This window comes from Prionailurus viverrinus, chromosome A2 (assembly GCF_022837055.1).
Source record: "Prionailurus viverrinus isolate Anna chromosome A2, UM_Priviv_1.0, whole genome shotgun sequence".
Lineage (NCBI taxonomy): Eukaryota > Metazoa > Chordata > Mammalia > Carnivora > Felidae > Prionailurus > Prionailurus viverrinus.
Window position 1 is genome coordinate 58,772,020 of NC_062562.1, and position 13,105 is coordinate 58,785,124.

The 13,105-nt window shown below is 54.6% G+C and overlaps 1 protein-coding gene across 4 annotated transcripts; it reads left to right on the plus strand.

Moving 5' to 3' along the window:
• Positions 1 to 1,889: 1,889 nt before the first annotated feature.
• CA2H3orf22 (chromosome A2 C3orf22 homolog) lies at positions 1,890 to 8,520 on the plus strand. Of its 4 annotated transcripts, none has more exons than XM_047849342.1 (4): positions 1,890 to 1,974; positions 5,279 to 5,408; positions 6,084 to 6,215; positions 8,177 to 8,519. In XM_047849342.1, exons 2-4 carry the CDS (start codon positions 5,317 to 5,319, stop codon positions 8,346 to 8,348), a joined length of 396 nt encoding a protein of 131 aa, XP_047705298.1. In that variant the 5' UTR covers positions 1,890 to 1,974; positions 5,279 to 5,316; the 3' UTR covers positions 8,349 to 8,519. The 4 variants fall into 4 exon arrangements, with proteins under 4 accessions (XP_047705298.1, XP_047705301.1, XP_047705299.1 ...); XM_047849345.1 differs by having other exon boundaries at positions 8,241 to 8,324; XM_047849343.1 differs by having other exon boundaries at positions 1,919 to 1,986.
• The last annotated feature ends 4,585 nt before the right edge of the window (positions 8,521 to 13,105 follow it).

The following is a 13,105-nucleotide window of genomic DNA, read 5'->3' on the forward strand; positions in this document are numbered from 1 at the left end:
GCCCCTCAGGGGATTCTCTCTCTCTTCCTCTCTGCCCCTTACTCACTTGAGTGCTTTCTTCAAAAAAAAAAAAAAAAAAGACTGAAAGCATTCCCACTAGGATCAAGAAGAAGGCCAGGATGCCTGGTTTGGCCATTTGTATTCAACATAGTACTGGAAGTTCTAGCCACAAAACCCGAAGGATTATACTTACACACACACACACACACACACACACACACAGAAAAGGCTGGGACCAGATGGCTTCCCTGGTGAATTCTACCAAACATTTACAAAGAATTAACACCAATCCTTATCAAAGTTTCCCAAAAACTGAAAAGGAGGGAACGCTTCCAAGCTCATTTTATGAGATCAGGATTATACTGCTACCAAAGCCAGAAAAAGACACTACAGGAAAAGGAAAGTCCAGGTCAACGCCCCTTAGGAATACAGATTCAAAAATCCTCAACAACATACTATCAAAGTAAATTCAGCAGCATATTAAAAGGATTATGTATCATGACCAAGTGGGATTTATCCCCAGAATGCAAGTGTACTTCATAATAAGAAACTCAATCAATGTAATACATCACATTAATAGAATAAAGAATGGAGAGTGGCTGGGGGACATGTAGCACAGGCAAAATAGCCATACCACCCCGGTTCAACTCCTTTACCTCATTCTTCAACTCCTCGTAATCTGGCATCCGTGCCTCCACAAAAACAGCTTTGCATAAAACTAAACAGCCCTAAAACCCGCAGTTACTTGTTCCTTCTCACCTTGTTGCGTCCATCCGCAGCACCGACACCACTGACCAGTCTATGCCTCTTGAGCTGTAACCATCCCCTGGCTTCCATGACACTATTTACTTTGTCTTCTTTGTGCCTCTGGCTGGGTCGCAGGCACTAAATACTCACTTGATCGTTAAATATTGGAGTATCTTAACTCAGTTCACTGCTCTTTTCTCCTTCCACACCGTCTCTGGATGATGATCTTCGATTAGCACTGATACGTCAACAACACCCAAACTCACTTTAGGTCCAGACCTCACCCCTCTGGACCTCAGACCCAGATCTACGATGTGCCTGAGTGGAGGGATGCCTCAAAGGCATCTCAAACTCAACCAGACCGAGGCGAAACCCACAGTCTCCCTCCAAGGCTTAGTCCAGTCCCGTCTAATGATAGTAAAAGAAACCCAGAATCCTCATTGACCCTCCCACAGGCTCTACCACCGCTCTGTGTTAACTCTGTCTCCTGGACATCTGTCAAACCCACCCCCTTCCCTCCATCTCCATCACCACCTCATCCCAAGGCACCGCCTCCTCTCATCTGCATTACTGCCTTTGCTGGTCACCTGGTCTACCCACACTCACTCCTGGTCCCATTCACTTTGTTCTCCACACTCCTGCCAGAGAGATTTTTTTCCAAACACAGATGTAGTCTGGGACACTGAGGCACAGAGAGACTGACATGCTTGCCTGAGGCCACATAGAAGCCAGTGGCCCAGACTGGGAGACAGAGAGTTGACCTTCAGGGCCCATGCCCTAAACTCTCACACTGCCCTGGGCTCAAACCCTCATCCCGTGATTCCTGGGCTGTGGGTAGAGCTCAGGTCAGAGTTGGCCAGGAAAGAGATTTGCAATGGAAGTGAGGTTTCAGCTATTTCTGGGGTATCTCTTCTGTTCCCAGAACCTGCATGGAAGAGATCTCTGCTGTAGAATATGTTCACATGCATGCACCACCCAGGGTGCTGGGAGCAGAAAGGCCAGCAGGCCGTCACTGCTGTCTCTACAGCCATTCCCTGGGCCCGAGGGGCTTCAGGCCAGATTGTGAACCACATAGTTCAGCAGCTGGGGGTGTCACTGATTGTGACTTCAAGGGCTTCTGATGTCACAATGAGCCTATGGGCCTGGCCTATTGGGGCACTAGGGCCAGTGTTCCTGGGGTAGCATGGAAGCCAGGACCATGGCCAGCTTCCGCCCTTCTGGCATCACGTAAGTCAGCCCGTGAGTAGCCTGTAGCTTGAACAGTTCAATCGCCCACTCATTTCCAGCTGGAGGCTCCGTGCACCAAGGCCTGTGTTTCTTTACGTTGCTGAACCAAGAGAGTGCTATTGCCAGGGCCCTGCCTCCATGCTCTGGGACCAGTCTTGGGGGTTGAAGGGGCACAGCATCTCTCTCACACCTGGGTAGGGGCAATGCCAGGGAGCCCTGACCTAAGCCCCGACCATCACTGCCAGAACTTGGGGAGGCAGTCTGGGCAGCTGGGAAGGACAGTTCCGGGTCAGCTTGGGAAGCCGCAGTGAGACAGTGCCTGTGACAGAAGGCCATGATGTCAGAGTCCCACCCTGGGCTCTGCAGGGGCCACCCTGCCCCCGAGGGAGGTAGATTCAACCCCGTCAGTTTGCAGGGTCACACGCATGGCTTAGGGAGTCTGCAGGTAGGTACGGGGCGGGTGTGAGGGGTGTCCCTTCCCCCGCCTCCTCCAGACTCCTAGGTTCCTGTGGTAGGGCTTCTTCCTCGGGTCCGTTGTTGGTGCGGTCACCTCTTCTAGCCCCATTCAGGACTGTCTGAGGCTGTGAAGTCCCGATGGGTTTCTGGACCCCACCTCTTCCCCTGCTCACCCAGTGGGGAGCAACATAGGCAAACATTTAACCTTTCAGGGCTTTGGTGTCTTTACCTGAAAAACAGGGGTGATCGTATTCTGTTCTCCATCAGGTCAAGCATAGAGCTTAGCAGACACTTCGTTAAGCCCAGAGCCTGGGCTTCCCACCATGACACAGGCACCATCCCTCATCTGGTTTCTCAGGAGGAGGAGGGCCAAAAGCCATAGCCAGGAGTTAGTGACCTGCCCAAGTATGGCTGACAGTAAAGGGCTGTAGGGCCAGGACTATGAAAGGGACCCCACCTCAAGCAAAGCTCTTTGCCAGGTGGGCAAGTCAGTGGAAAAGGCCCCCTGCTCAGGGTCAGGAAGACCTTTGGGTAGGATTGAGGGGACAGGTCGCAAGCAGGGCTGCTGCTGACATTTCTGGGCCAGGCAAAGGCCCTCTTGGAACACTGATCTTCCAGAATCAGAGACCGGGCCAGCCGGGGAGGTGAGCAGGGTGTTCTGGGCTCACAGATAGGTGGGCTTGGCCTTGGACTAGGAGTGTCTGTGTCCAGTGAGGCCATTCAGCTCCTGTCGAGGACCCTGGGGTCAGTGTGCCATAACACTGGAGCAGACAGCACCACAGCCAACTCCCACCCCTTGCCCAAGGCAAGGACACCCTCTGCCCACAGTGAGGGTTTCCAGAAGCCCTCATAGCCCCAGAGGCGAGGGGAGCAGTAGGGGCAGCGTGGCCCATTTCACCGAGTCCCCACTGGAACAGCCTTGCCCGAGGTTCACTGGCCTCCTGGGGACCCCAGAACCCCAGACTTGGGAAAAGCACTGTGTTCTCCCTTGGCATCCCTCCAGATTTCACTAGGTATTTTACCATGGGTGGGGTGTAGCTGTGGTGAATAGAAAGGGAAGAGAGCCCACAGGTCAGCCTGGGGCACGGGGAGGACGAGGCAGCAGAGTGGTATGAGGGAGGGAAGCCACACGGCGGCCACACGGGCCCTGCGTTCATGCGCGTGTGCCTGTGCATGTGTGTGCGTGGAGACACAAAGCTAGGTGGATGGCTAGTTACTTTTCACCTTCCCAACATGGGTTTGTGAGTGCAGACATTTCCGGAGTTTGTGGGGAAGAGGCCTGTTGCTTTGAGTTCTCCAGCGCAGACCCTGGGACAAGCCCGCGAGTGCAGGTACTTTGGGAGCAGCTCACAGGAGGCACAAGCAGGGGGCCGGAAGTGAGGAGGGGCCGGAAGGAGACATAGTGTGTGGTCACCACGGTGGGCAACCCAGCCCAGTCCCACTGGGTCCTTTGGCCGGCGGAGCTGTCCCCACCGAGGGGAGAGGGAGCCAGGACATTTGTCTGCAACTCCCCCTATGTCGCTGTCCCCCTCCCCCCCCCCCCCCCCCCACCAAGGCTGCTTCTGAAGGCAGAAGCCTCCTGGGGCTCACGTGACTTGTGTGTGTGCCTGGGACGCGTGTGCAGCCAGAGAACCGCTCTCAGACAGAGTGGCAGACACGACCTCCCTGCAGAGGTGGGAGCAGGGCGGGTGTGGGGGGCTGCTGAGGGTGCCCTGCTCCAAGTCCCGGCCTGACACTAGCTCGTCAGCCAGCCCTGCTTCTGGGCGTCTTTCCACACCAGGAGCCAGCGCCCCACCGCGGCTTCACCCGTCCGCTCGAGGGACCAAATCTGGAGCCAAGGATTGCGGGGGGCTGGCTCTATCACAAGCTCTAAGCTCACATGTTCATGACCCGATGGCTGTTCTGGCCACGGTGAAGATATATTAGCACAGACAGTGGTGGGCAAGGGTCGGGCGATTCGAAGGCAAAGGAAACAGTAGTGGTCAGGCCTTAACCTTTGCGTTTCTCAGCCTTGACCTACCTGCATGTGCACCGGGTGTCTTAAAAGGACAGTCCCTCGTACACGGCTGGTGAGTACCAGAAACGGTGCAGCCGTTCTGGAAGGCTGTTTGGAAGTTCCTGTTACAACTGATACCCCTGGGGTGCCTGGGCGGCTCAGTAGGTTGAGCATCTGACTCTTGATTTCAGTTCAGGTCATGATCTCACAGTTTGTGCGTTTCAGCCCGTGTTGGGCTCTGCGCTGACAACATGGAACCTGCTTGGGATTCTCTCTCTTTCTCTCTCTCTGCCAGTCCCCTGTTCACTATCTCTACCTCCCACAAAAAATAAATAAACTGAAACAAATTTTAAAAAATAAATGAATAAAATAAATAAAACCAACACTGCTCAGCACTGAAAAAAAGAACCACCCACTGATTCTCCCACCCACTGGGAGAATTCCCAAGGGAGTGATGCTGCGAGAAAGAAGCCAGGCTCCCAAAGATGCCTACTGGGTAATTCCATTGGTACGCTTGTGAAATCCCATCGGTATAGACATGAGAACAGATTCATGGTTGCTGGGGCTCGGGATGGGCTGTTTGGTTGAGAACCAACCCAGGTGCAGGTACACAAAGCTGCGTGCACACACACACACACACGTGAGAGTGTTCATAACAGGTGCAGTGTGGTGAGGCCGGGCATCAGTGACAGGCCAGCATGACCCGGCCTTCATTCAACCCCATGAGGCTGGCAGGGCCCCCAACTTCTGTCCCCTCTGCAGTCCTCAGGGGATACCGTGTGCCTGGTCTGGGTCCAGAACGGCTCCTCCCACCACCTCTCTGGCTCTGAGATGCCTCCTCTTGCCTTCCAGCCATGGCTGAAGGGTGTGCTAGAGTTTAACCCCCTTCCATGATGAGGTTGAAGGACCCCAAGAAGTACCCCCAACATAAGAAGAGGAGCACCAAGATCCGGGAAAATTTTGCCAGAAAGTTTCCGTACAGGTACAAGACCTCCCCACCACTAGGGCAAAGTCCCGCCTCCCCTCAGTTCACCCCCTAGCACATTCCATGGCCTGGGCCTGGGGTGGGGTTTTTCATCCCCAGGGAGCTCCCTGTGCAGCTCTGTGACAGTCTGGGTTTCACCTTCTCCACCCCCATCTCAATCTGAGCTGACGGCCTCTATCCCAGAGCCATAGCCAGCTGCTTGCCTCTGGGCCAGTGGCCTCACAGGAACCACCTGAGGAGCATGTTCATGAACACCTCCCCCTACCAAACATGTGATGGGATCAGACTGGGGTGGGGACTGGTTTGTAAAACCCCCAGGGCACTCAGAAAGCAGCAGAGACCCCCAGACTGGGCAGCTCTGGGGCCTCAGCCAGCAGCAGTTACTAAATGTTTTGTGTAGGGTCCTGGGGGAAAAAAATGCAGCAACTCTGGAGGGCTTCCTAGCTGTGTGACCTTGGGCAAGTCACTTGACCTCTCCCTGCCTCATTTCCTCATCTACAAAGTGTTGGCAACCAGACTTGCCTCATAGCACGGTTGTGAATTGACATGTGGGTTAATGTTGATAAAGCGCTTAGAACGCCACCTGGCAAGCAGAAAGGTCCAGATGACCAAGAGCTATTCATGTGGCTGATGGCTGCCGGTCACCTAAAGATGCCAGGTGCCCCACTGCAGGTTCTCTTGGCTGACGGCCCCCAACGCAGAGTTCCCGAAGCCCTGGGAGGCCACGAAGAGAAATGACTCACTGCGGGATCAGCTGCCCCTGCAGAAGATGCTGGTGCCAACAAGATCCATTCCAGTCAGAGGGTAAGTGTCAGGCCCAGGATGTGGACAGCCACCGCTGCCCATTGACCACACACAAGCCTCCCACCCCAGGTCTGTACACAGACGTTCATGACCCAGCATGCTCCACGTCTAACCTGAGGAAACCGAGGTCCAGAAAGGAGGCGCTAATGTCCTGTGGTTCCTCCCACAGCAAGGCAGTTTGTGGGAGAGGCTGCAGGGGACCCTCGGCCGGGCGGGCCCCATCCACAGGTGGTGAAGCAGGCCTGAGGGGGTGGGGGCTTTGCCGCCATCCTTCCACACGGCACAGGCAAAGCAGAGGAAGGGCCGGCAAGCTTTGGGTCTCCGTGCAGCCTGCTCTGAGGGTGGAGGCACTTGCAAGGGACTCTTGGACTGGCCACCTCTAAACTGACCGCATAGACGTGAATGCACCTCCCACCCACAGGCACACATGGTGAAGCACCTGGAAACCCTTGGGAAGGAAGACCCCACCACACAACATTTCACGCACTCACCTTGTCACTGGGCTGGCTGGCACCCACCAGCTGTTACACAATGAAGGGCTTCCCTGACCAGTTGGTGGGGGGCATCACCCCACCTCCCAAAGACCCTAGCTCCTCCCTGATTGCCTCTGCGCCTCCCTCCAACTCCAAGCCCTGTGTCTGTTCTGACTAGCCAAGCCCCTGGCTCCACACACTGTATATCACCTCTGGCAGGTCACAGAGACACCTGCACAGTCCCCTAACCAGATATCCGGAGAGGCAATTAGAACACTCAGGCTTGCGCGCACGCGCACACACACACACACACACACACAGTTGCGTGCCTATTCCCTGCCCCTACTGGCCCTGACTTTTGTCCTGGGTATCACGTTCCCTCCCTCATCTGGCTGTGGGCTCTTGCTCCAACTGTCTGGACCGATCCAGTGGGCGCTGAACTGCAGAGGCTGGAGTCTGAGAGCACAGGGGTTCCTGAGTCTCAGCTTCTACTGCTGCAGAATGGGATCAGCTTCCAGCCAGGCGTCCTGTGGGGACCAGTCAGGCTGTGCACAAGGGCCCAGACTCTTGGTGCTGGGGCCTGCCCCAAGGGTTTGCTATGGGAAGAGGTCTCCTGGCGGATGACACAGAGCAGAGATCTGGAGGACAAACCGAAGTGGTCAATGGATGTGTCAGGGAGCTCTGGAGGCCGTGCGCTTCTCAACCCACCAGGGCCCAGCACCCTCCCTGGGGTGGAGGGGTGGGCAGGGGCCATGAGCTCCAGGGCAGGCAGGGGGCTGTGGCTGTGGGGCCTCTGCCAAAGGCTTGAAGTAATGGGGAGCAGGCGGCAGAGATCCCCCACCTCGTCCTCCCCTCTGAACCCCCGCCAGCCCTCTGTTGGGGAATTGACCAGAGTGGGATTGTTGGGGGCCAAACGGCCATGGCCAGCAGGTGCCAAAGTAGGGCAGAGAGTAGATGGGGAGAGAGGGTAAGAGAGGGCATGGGGGCCCGGGTGAGAAGCAGGAACCTTATACGAAGAGATGCTCCAGGCAGCAGAAGTCAAGTGCAAACGTCCTGAGGTGGGACAGATTAATGGTCCTACTTAAGGAATTTAAGGATGGTTAGGAGACAGGTAGGGGAGAACGTTAAATGCCAACATTTGTCTGAGGAGGAGTGGGGAGCCACTGAAGTCTGGGGAGCAGGAGGGTAGCATGTCCAGGCTTGATGTAGCTGTTAGAGAACGCTGCCTAGGGGAGGATCAGTGGCCTCACACAACGCTGGTGCACCTTCTGGCAGGCACAAAGATGATACTCAGTGTCTGGACAGGCCTGGGGGACCAAGTCCTGGCCACGTAGGAGTTCTGACTTGGACATCTGGGGTGGGGGGCTGGCTAGGAGGGCAGCAGAGGCTGTTGTGGGGTCCCAGGGCAGGTCTGGGCAGGGAGCAGAGACTTGGCTGTGGCCCTGGCCGACGTCTCTGGACTAGCGGGGTTCCGCGTGGCTTCCCTAGGCTTGGGGCACCAGATTTTACATCACCGTCCAGCCTCAGCCCCCCGCCGCTGCTGCCTCCACAGAACTACCTTTGGGAATTCAAGCTACTGAGCCACCGTTTCCCTGGGTCAGGAGTCCCTGCTGCCCTCACTGGTGCCCATGCTGCCCACCCCTCCAGAGGCCTCTCCTAGAGCCCAGCTCTGTGCGGCCTCCCTCTCAGCCACCTTGCAGTGGCCCCAGAGCCCTCCCTTCCGGACAGAGGTGAACTTGAGTGGGGGGCACCGCCTCGAAGGGGCTATTCATCTCCTCAGAACCCACACCGTGTGAATAAACATCGCAGGTTCACATCCTGTGTCCACTTGCATGGAGCACTTTGCTTCCTGAGCCTCCGTGTTCTCATCTATGTTTAATCTCGAGGGGTTGGCGTGAGAGTTAGTGAGAGGACGGACGTCATTTCCAAGAACTGATTCCAAAGATGTACTCACGCATGTGAGGAAACGTATGTGGACAAAACATTCATGACAGCGCCCTAAGAAACAACGAAGCATCGGAGGCCACCTAATATCCACTAATAGGGGGCTGTTCGGTGACATCAGGGCTGTACCCCGAAATAGTAGGCGGCCACGGAAATGAAGAAACAGCTCTTGACATAATGCTGTCGAGCAATCCACAAAGCATATTAAGAATTTTTTAAAGGCACAGCAGAAGTGTGGCTGATATGCTCCTGCATGTGTGTGTGTGTGTCTGTGTGTGTCTGTGTGTCTGTGTGTGTGTGTGTGTGTGTGTAGTAGGTAACAATCAGGACCTCTGGGTAGAACTGGGGAACTTGGCGACAGGGCTACTAATTTCTGCAATTTTCATACATGAACCTAACAGCATGCCGTCGGTGCATTACAAAGTCTTCAAAGGAAGTATACGTAATACCAACTGCTTTGGAGTTTGTAATGGCGGCACTACGTAGGAGGGTGCCTGCTGAGGATGTGAGGGTTTCCTCTGCTCTGTTCTACAAAGAGAGGGACTAGGATGTCACCTTGGAGTCCTTGGGTGAATAAAATTGGGGACTCTAACGATAGCCCTCTCCCTAGGAGAGAGGGTGTGGGGACCCTGAAAATGGCTATGGGGGCTGCACTGGGTAAGGTGGACAAGGGCCCTATTCCAGAAAGAAGGGGGAATGAGGTCCCCAGTGGAGTGAGAATTGCAAAGGGGCCCTCCCCAGGCCCTGGGGACAGGTGGGTGCTGGTTCTCAGCCTGCAGGAAGCAGAAGTCAGTTCTGCTGCATGCTCCTGTGCAGAGGACTGCCACAGGGTGGACACCCAGCAAAAGACTCTGGGCCTCCCTCCCTCCAGGCCCAGGTGGGAAGCAGGCCTGGTGTACCATGCAGCATCTGGTGGTAGAAGGAAGCAGGGACCGCCCCAGGGTCCCCTCCTGTTGGGGTCGGAGCCAGGCTGACCTCCACTTGGACTGTGTGTGTCTCAGGAGTTTTCCTGCAACGTGCACAGCTGTGTCTTACTTGATATACACACAATACGGTGCTGCACGCCTGTGATGCAGCAGAAGGATGAAGTGACATGTGACTGATGCTTATACCTGCCTGGGAGCTTCTTCTCCAGCCCCGCCCTGCCGCCTCCCTCTGCCGAAGGTAACCACATCTCCCTCTTAACCTTTTAAAACGAGTATCTCGAGGGGCGCCTGGGTGGCAACCGCCCAGTCGGTTGGGCGTCCGACTTCGGCTCAGGTCATGATCTCGTGATTCATAGGTTCGAGTCCCACGTCGGGCTCTGTGCTGACAGCTCAGAGCCTGGAGCCTGTTTCAGATTCTGTGTCTCCCTCTCTTTCTGCCTCTCCCCCCACTCACACTCTGTCTCTCTCTCTCAAAAATAAATAAACATTAAAAAATAGAATATTTAGGGAAGAAGGAGCTATCTGGATGCAAAACTAGTGCAGCCACTCTGTAAAACAGCATAGAGGCTTCTCAAAAAATTAAAAATAGAACTACCCTATGACCCAGCAATGGCACTACTAGGTATTTATCCAAGGGATACAGATGTGCTGTTTCGAAGGAGCACATGCACCCCAATGTTTATAGCAGCACTATCAACAATAGTCAAAGTATGGAAAGAGCCCAAGTGTCTATCAATGGATGAATGGATAAGATGTGGTATATAGATACAATGGAGTATTACTTGGCAATCAAAAAGAATGAAATCTTGCCATCTGCAACTACATAGATGGAACTGGAGGGTATTATGTTAAGCGAAATTAGTCAGAGAAAGACAAATATCATATGATTTCACTCATATGAGGACTTTGAGAGACAAAACAGATGAACATAAGGGAAAGGAATCAAAAATAATATAAAAACAGGGAAGGGGACAAAACCTAAGAGACTCTTAAATACGGAGAACAAACTGAGGGTTACTGGAGGTCTTGTGGGTGGGGGATGGGCTAAATGGGTAAGGGGCATCAAAGAAGACACTTGTTGGGGACACACAGGGGATGAATCACTGGATTCTACTCCTGAAATCATTATGACACTCTATGCTAACTAACTTGGATGTAACTTAAAAATAAATAAGTAAAATAGAAAAAAACAAAGGAGCTATCTGTCGGTCCTGCTGTGTGCCGAGTGTTTCTCCGTCCATGATGTCCTCAAGGAAGAAAACAGACCCTTCAGGAAGCATGCACGGCAGAAGTCCTCACAGGGAAATGGACAACACCTAAATGTTTGAGTGCAGAGGGATGAGGTAAGCATATCACGGCGGCCCATAGAGCAACCCGGGGCATGCCACCAGCATTTAAGTGCGACCATCCAGATCCCGGATTGTCCTGGTGCCGTGAGCACAGCCACAGTAAAACATACATTGGCAGAGAGCTGAAGCCACCCGAGGAACAGGCACAGTCAACAGCGTGCCCAGGGGTGTGGATCTGTCTTCTAAGAATTTATCCTGAGATCGTACCCACACACGCAGGATGAGAACTATGCAGGGACATTCACCGCAGCACAGTAACGCTAATGGACACAAATTAACCCAACTGCCGATCATTTAGGGACCAATGAAATAAAAGCAAGTCTGCAATGGAGTCCTGATTGATCCCCTGTCCCAAGCTGGGTTCCCCCTGGAGCAGATCTGGAGATAAGGATATGGATGCAAGTAGTGTCATTGGGAAGAGATTCCAGGAAGCCCCAGAGAGACATGGGGATGAGAAAGGAGGCAGGGGGTGTGCTCTTGAGCTGGCGCCACTGAATCCCAGGGGAGAACTCTGCAGGTCATGCCTCAGTGGTATCCCACCGGAGGGGCAAAGGCTGCAGTATTTGTCCCCCAACTTCCAGCAGACGTGGGTTGAGGGCTGCCCGGGGACACCGACTCCCTGCACACCCAATATCCCTGTGTTCAGGCCGAGCAGGTCAGAGGGAACCCACAGGAGGACTGCGGGTGCGGTGGCTGGGAGCCACTGGGGCACAGTACCTGGAAGTGGTTAGCGGGATGTGGGCTGGGGGTGGGGTGGGTACTGTCCCCAGCCTCTCCTGAAGCAGGGGCATAGCGGTAGGTAGGCTGCTATGGTAGGCTCTGGCCGATGGCACCTGACTGGAGGCAGAACGTGGAATCCATCCACAGTGTGCGTCTTCAACATTCTGATGCTTGGGAAGAGGACGATCTGGTCTTGCGGACCACGTGGAGGAGGGCTACAGCCTAGGGACGGGGGAGCAGCAGGAGAGAAGGAGTCTGTGTCCCCAGTGGCTCCATGGAGCAGCTGTTCTGACTCCCTTCTGCTGAACGAGAGGAGTTACCGTTGTTGAACCTGTGCCGCAGGCAGCCGTGCCTTCACCCCAGGAAGAGGGCTGCAGGCCTGTGGGGAAGGGCAGCACCCCGAGGCGTGGCCCACCGACCTGGCAGGGTGCGGTAACGACCCAGCAACCTGAGCAGCTGTGGGCCTTGCCTTCACCCAGAGGCCACCCAGCCAGTCGCCAAGGCCAGCAGATGCCGCTGGCTTCGATTCCGAAACTGAATAATGCATGAAGTGCTGTTGTTACAAAGAACCGGGGATTTATTTTAGCACAACTTTAAGTGATGGAAATACGCCTCCCAGGAAGCCGCCTGGATGACAAAGCCACAAAATAAAACTGAAAAAACAAAACACAACACAACAAAAACAAACCAATACCATAACTACAAAAAATCCAGGAAACGTTTTCCTGACAAAGCCAGAAACAGCAGAACGCTAAAACATTCTAAACAAGTCTTTGCAACCCAACCCACTGGTGTCACTTCCACGCTGGGGAGGGCGGTGACCAGCACCGCTAAGTTCTGAGAGATGGAAAACCAGGAAATAAAAGTTCCCAGTACATTAAAATGCCCAGTTTGTGCTTTGGATCCCTTTAGGAACTGGTGCAGCGTTTTAACAGAAAATCTGGGCGCCCTCTTGTCCAGCTATTCACGTGAGACCCCGTCTTCCTCGGGCCATTGGAGGACCCAGCTGGGACCTTGCCATTGAGGGGTGGGCAGTCAGCCTGTGATCAGTGAGGACAGACACGTTCTGGCGCCAGCCAGAGAGGAAGCAGGTCAGAGGACACCGGAGCATGATGAATACCCCAGGGCCAGCAGGACAGGAGGAAGGGGTGCCTCTAACCCTAGAAGGCCTGGGCTGTGGGCCTTGCGGTCACAGCAGAGAGTACATCAGGTGCCATCAACTGGGGGCGGGCAGTGGAGTGCCTCTCCCGCATGACGGAGTGTGCGTGCATGTGATGAGCTACAGGACGCAGCAGGCACCGAGGAGATAGCAACAGGTTGTGTGATGACCGAACGGGAGGGTGACTTCTAAAGGTGACCACCTGGTTCTGGGTGACACCTGAGTGGGTGATAACTTCAGCAAACAGGCCACATCACAGGCTGTGTGGGCACCGAGGAAGCTCAGAACAAAGGTGTGTGCCATCGAAGTGGGTGTGGGA

Coding starts and splice junctions, on each gene's coding strand:
- CA2H3orf22 (XM_047849342.1), top strand. CDS start 5,317: ATGATGAGGTTGAAGGACCCCAAGAAGTACCCCCAACATAAGAAGAGG. Junction 5,409..6,083: donor GCCAGAAAGTTTCCGTACAG/GTACAAGACCTC, acceptor GCCCCACTGCAG/GTTCTCTTGGCTGACGGCCC. Junction 6,216..8,176: donor AGATCCATTCCAGTCAGAGG/GTAAGTGTCAGG, acceptor TGGCTTCCCTAG/GCTTGGGGCACCAGATTTTA.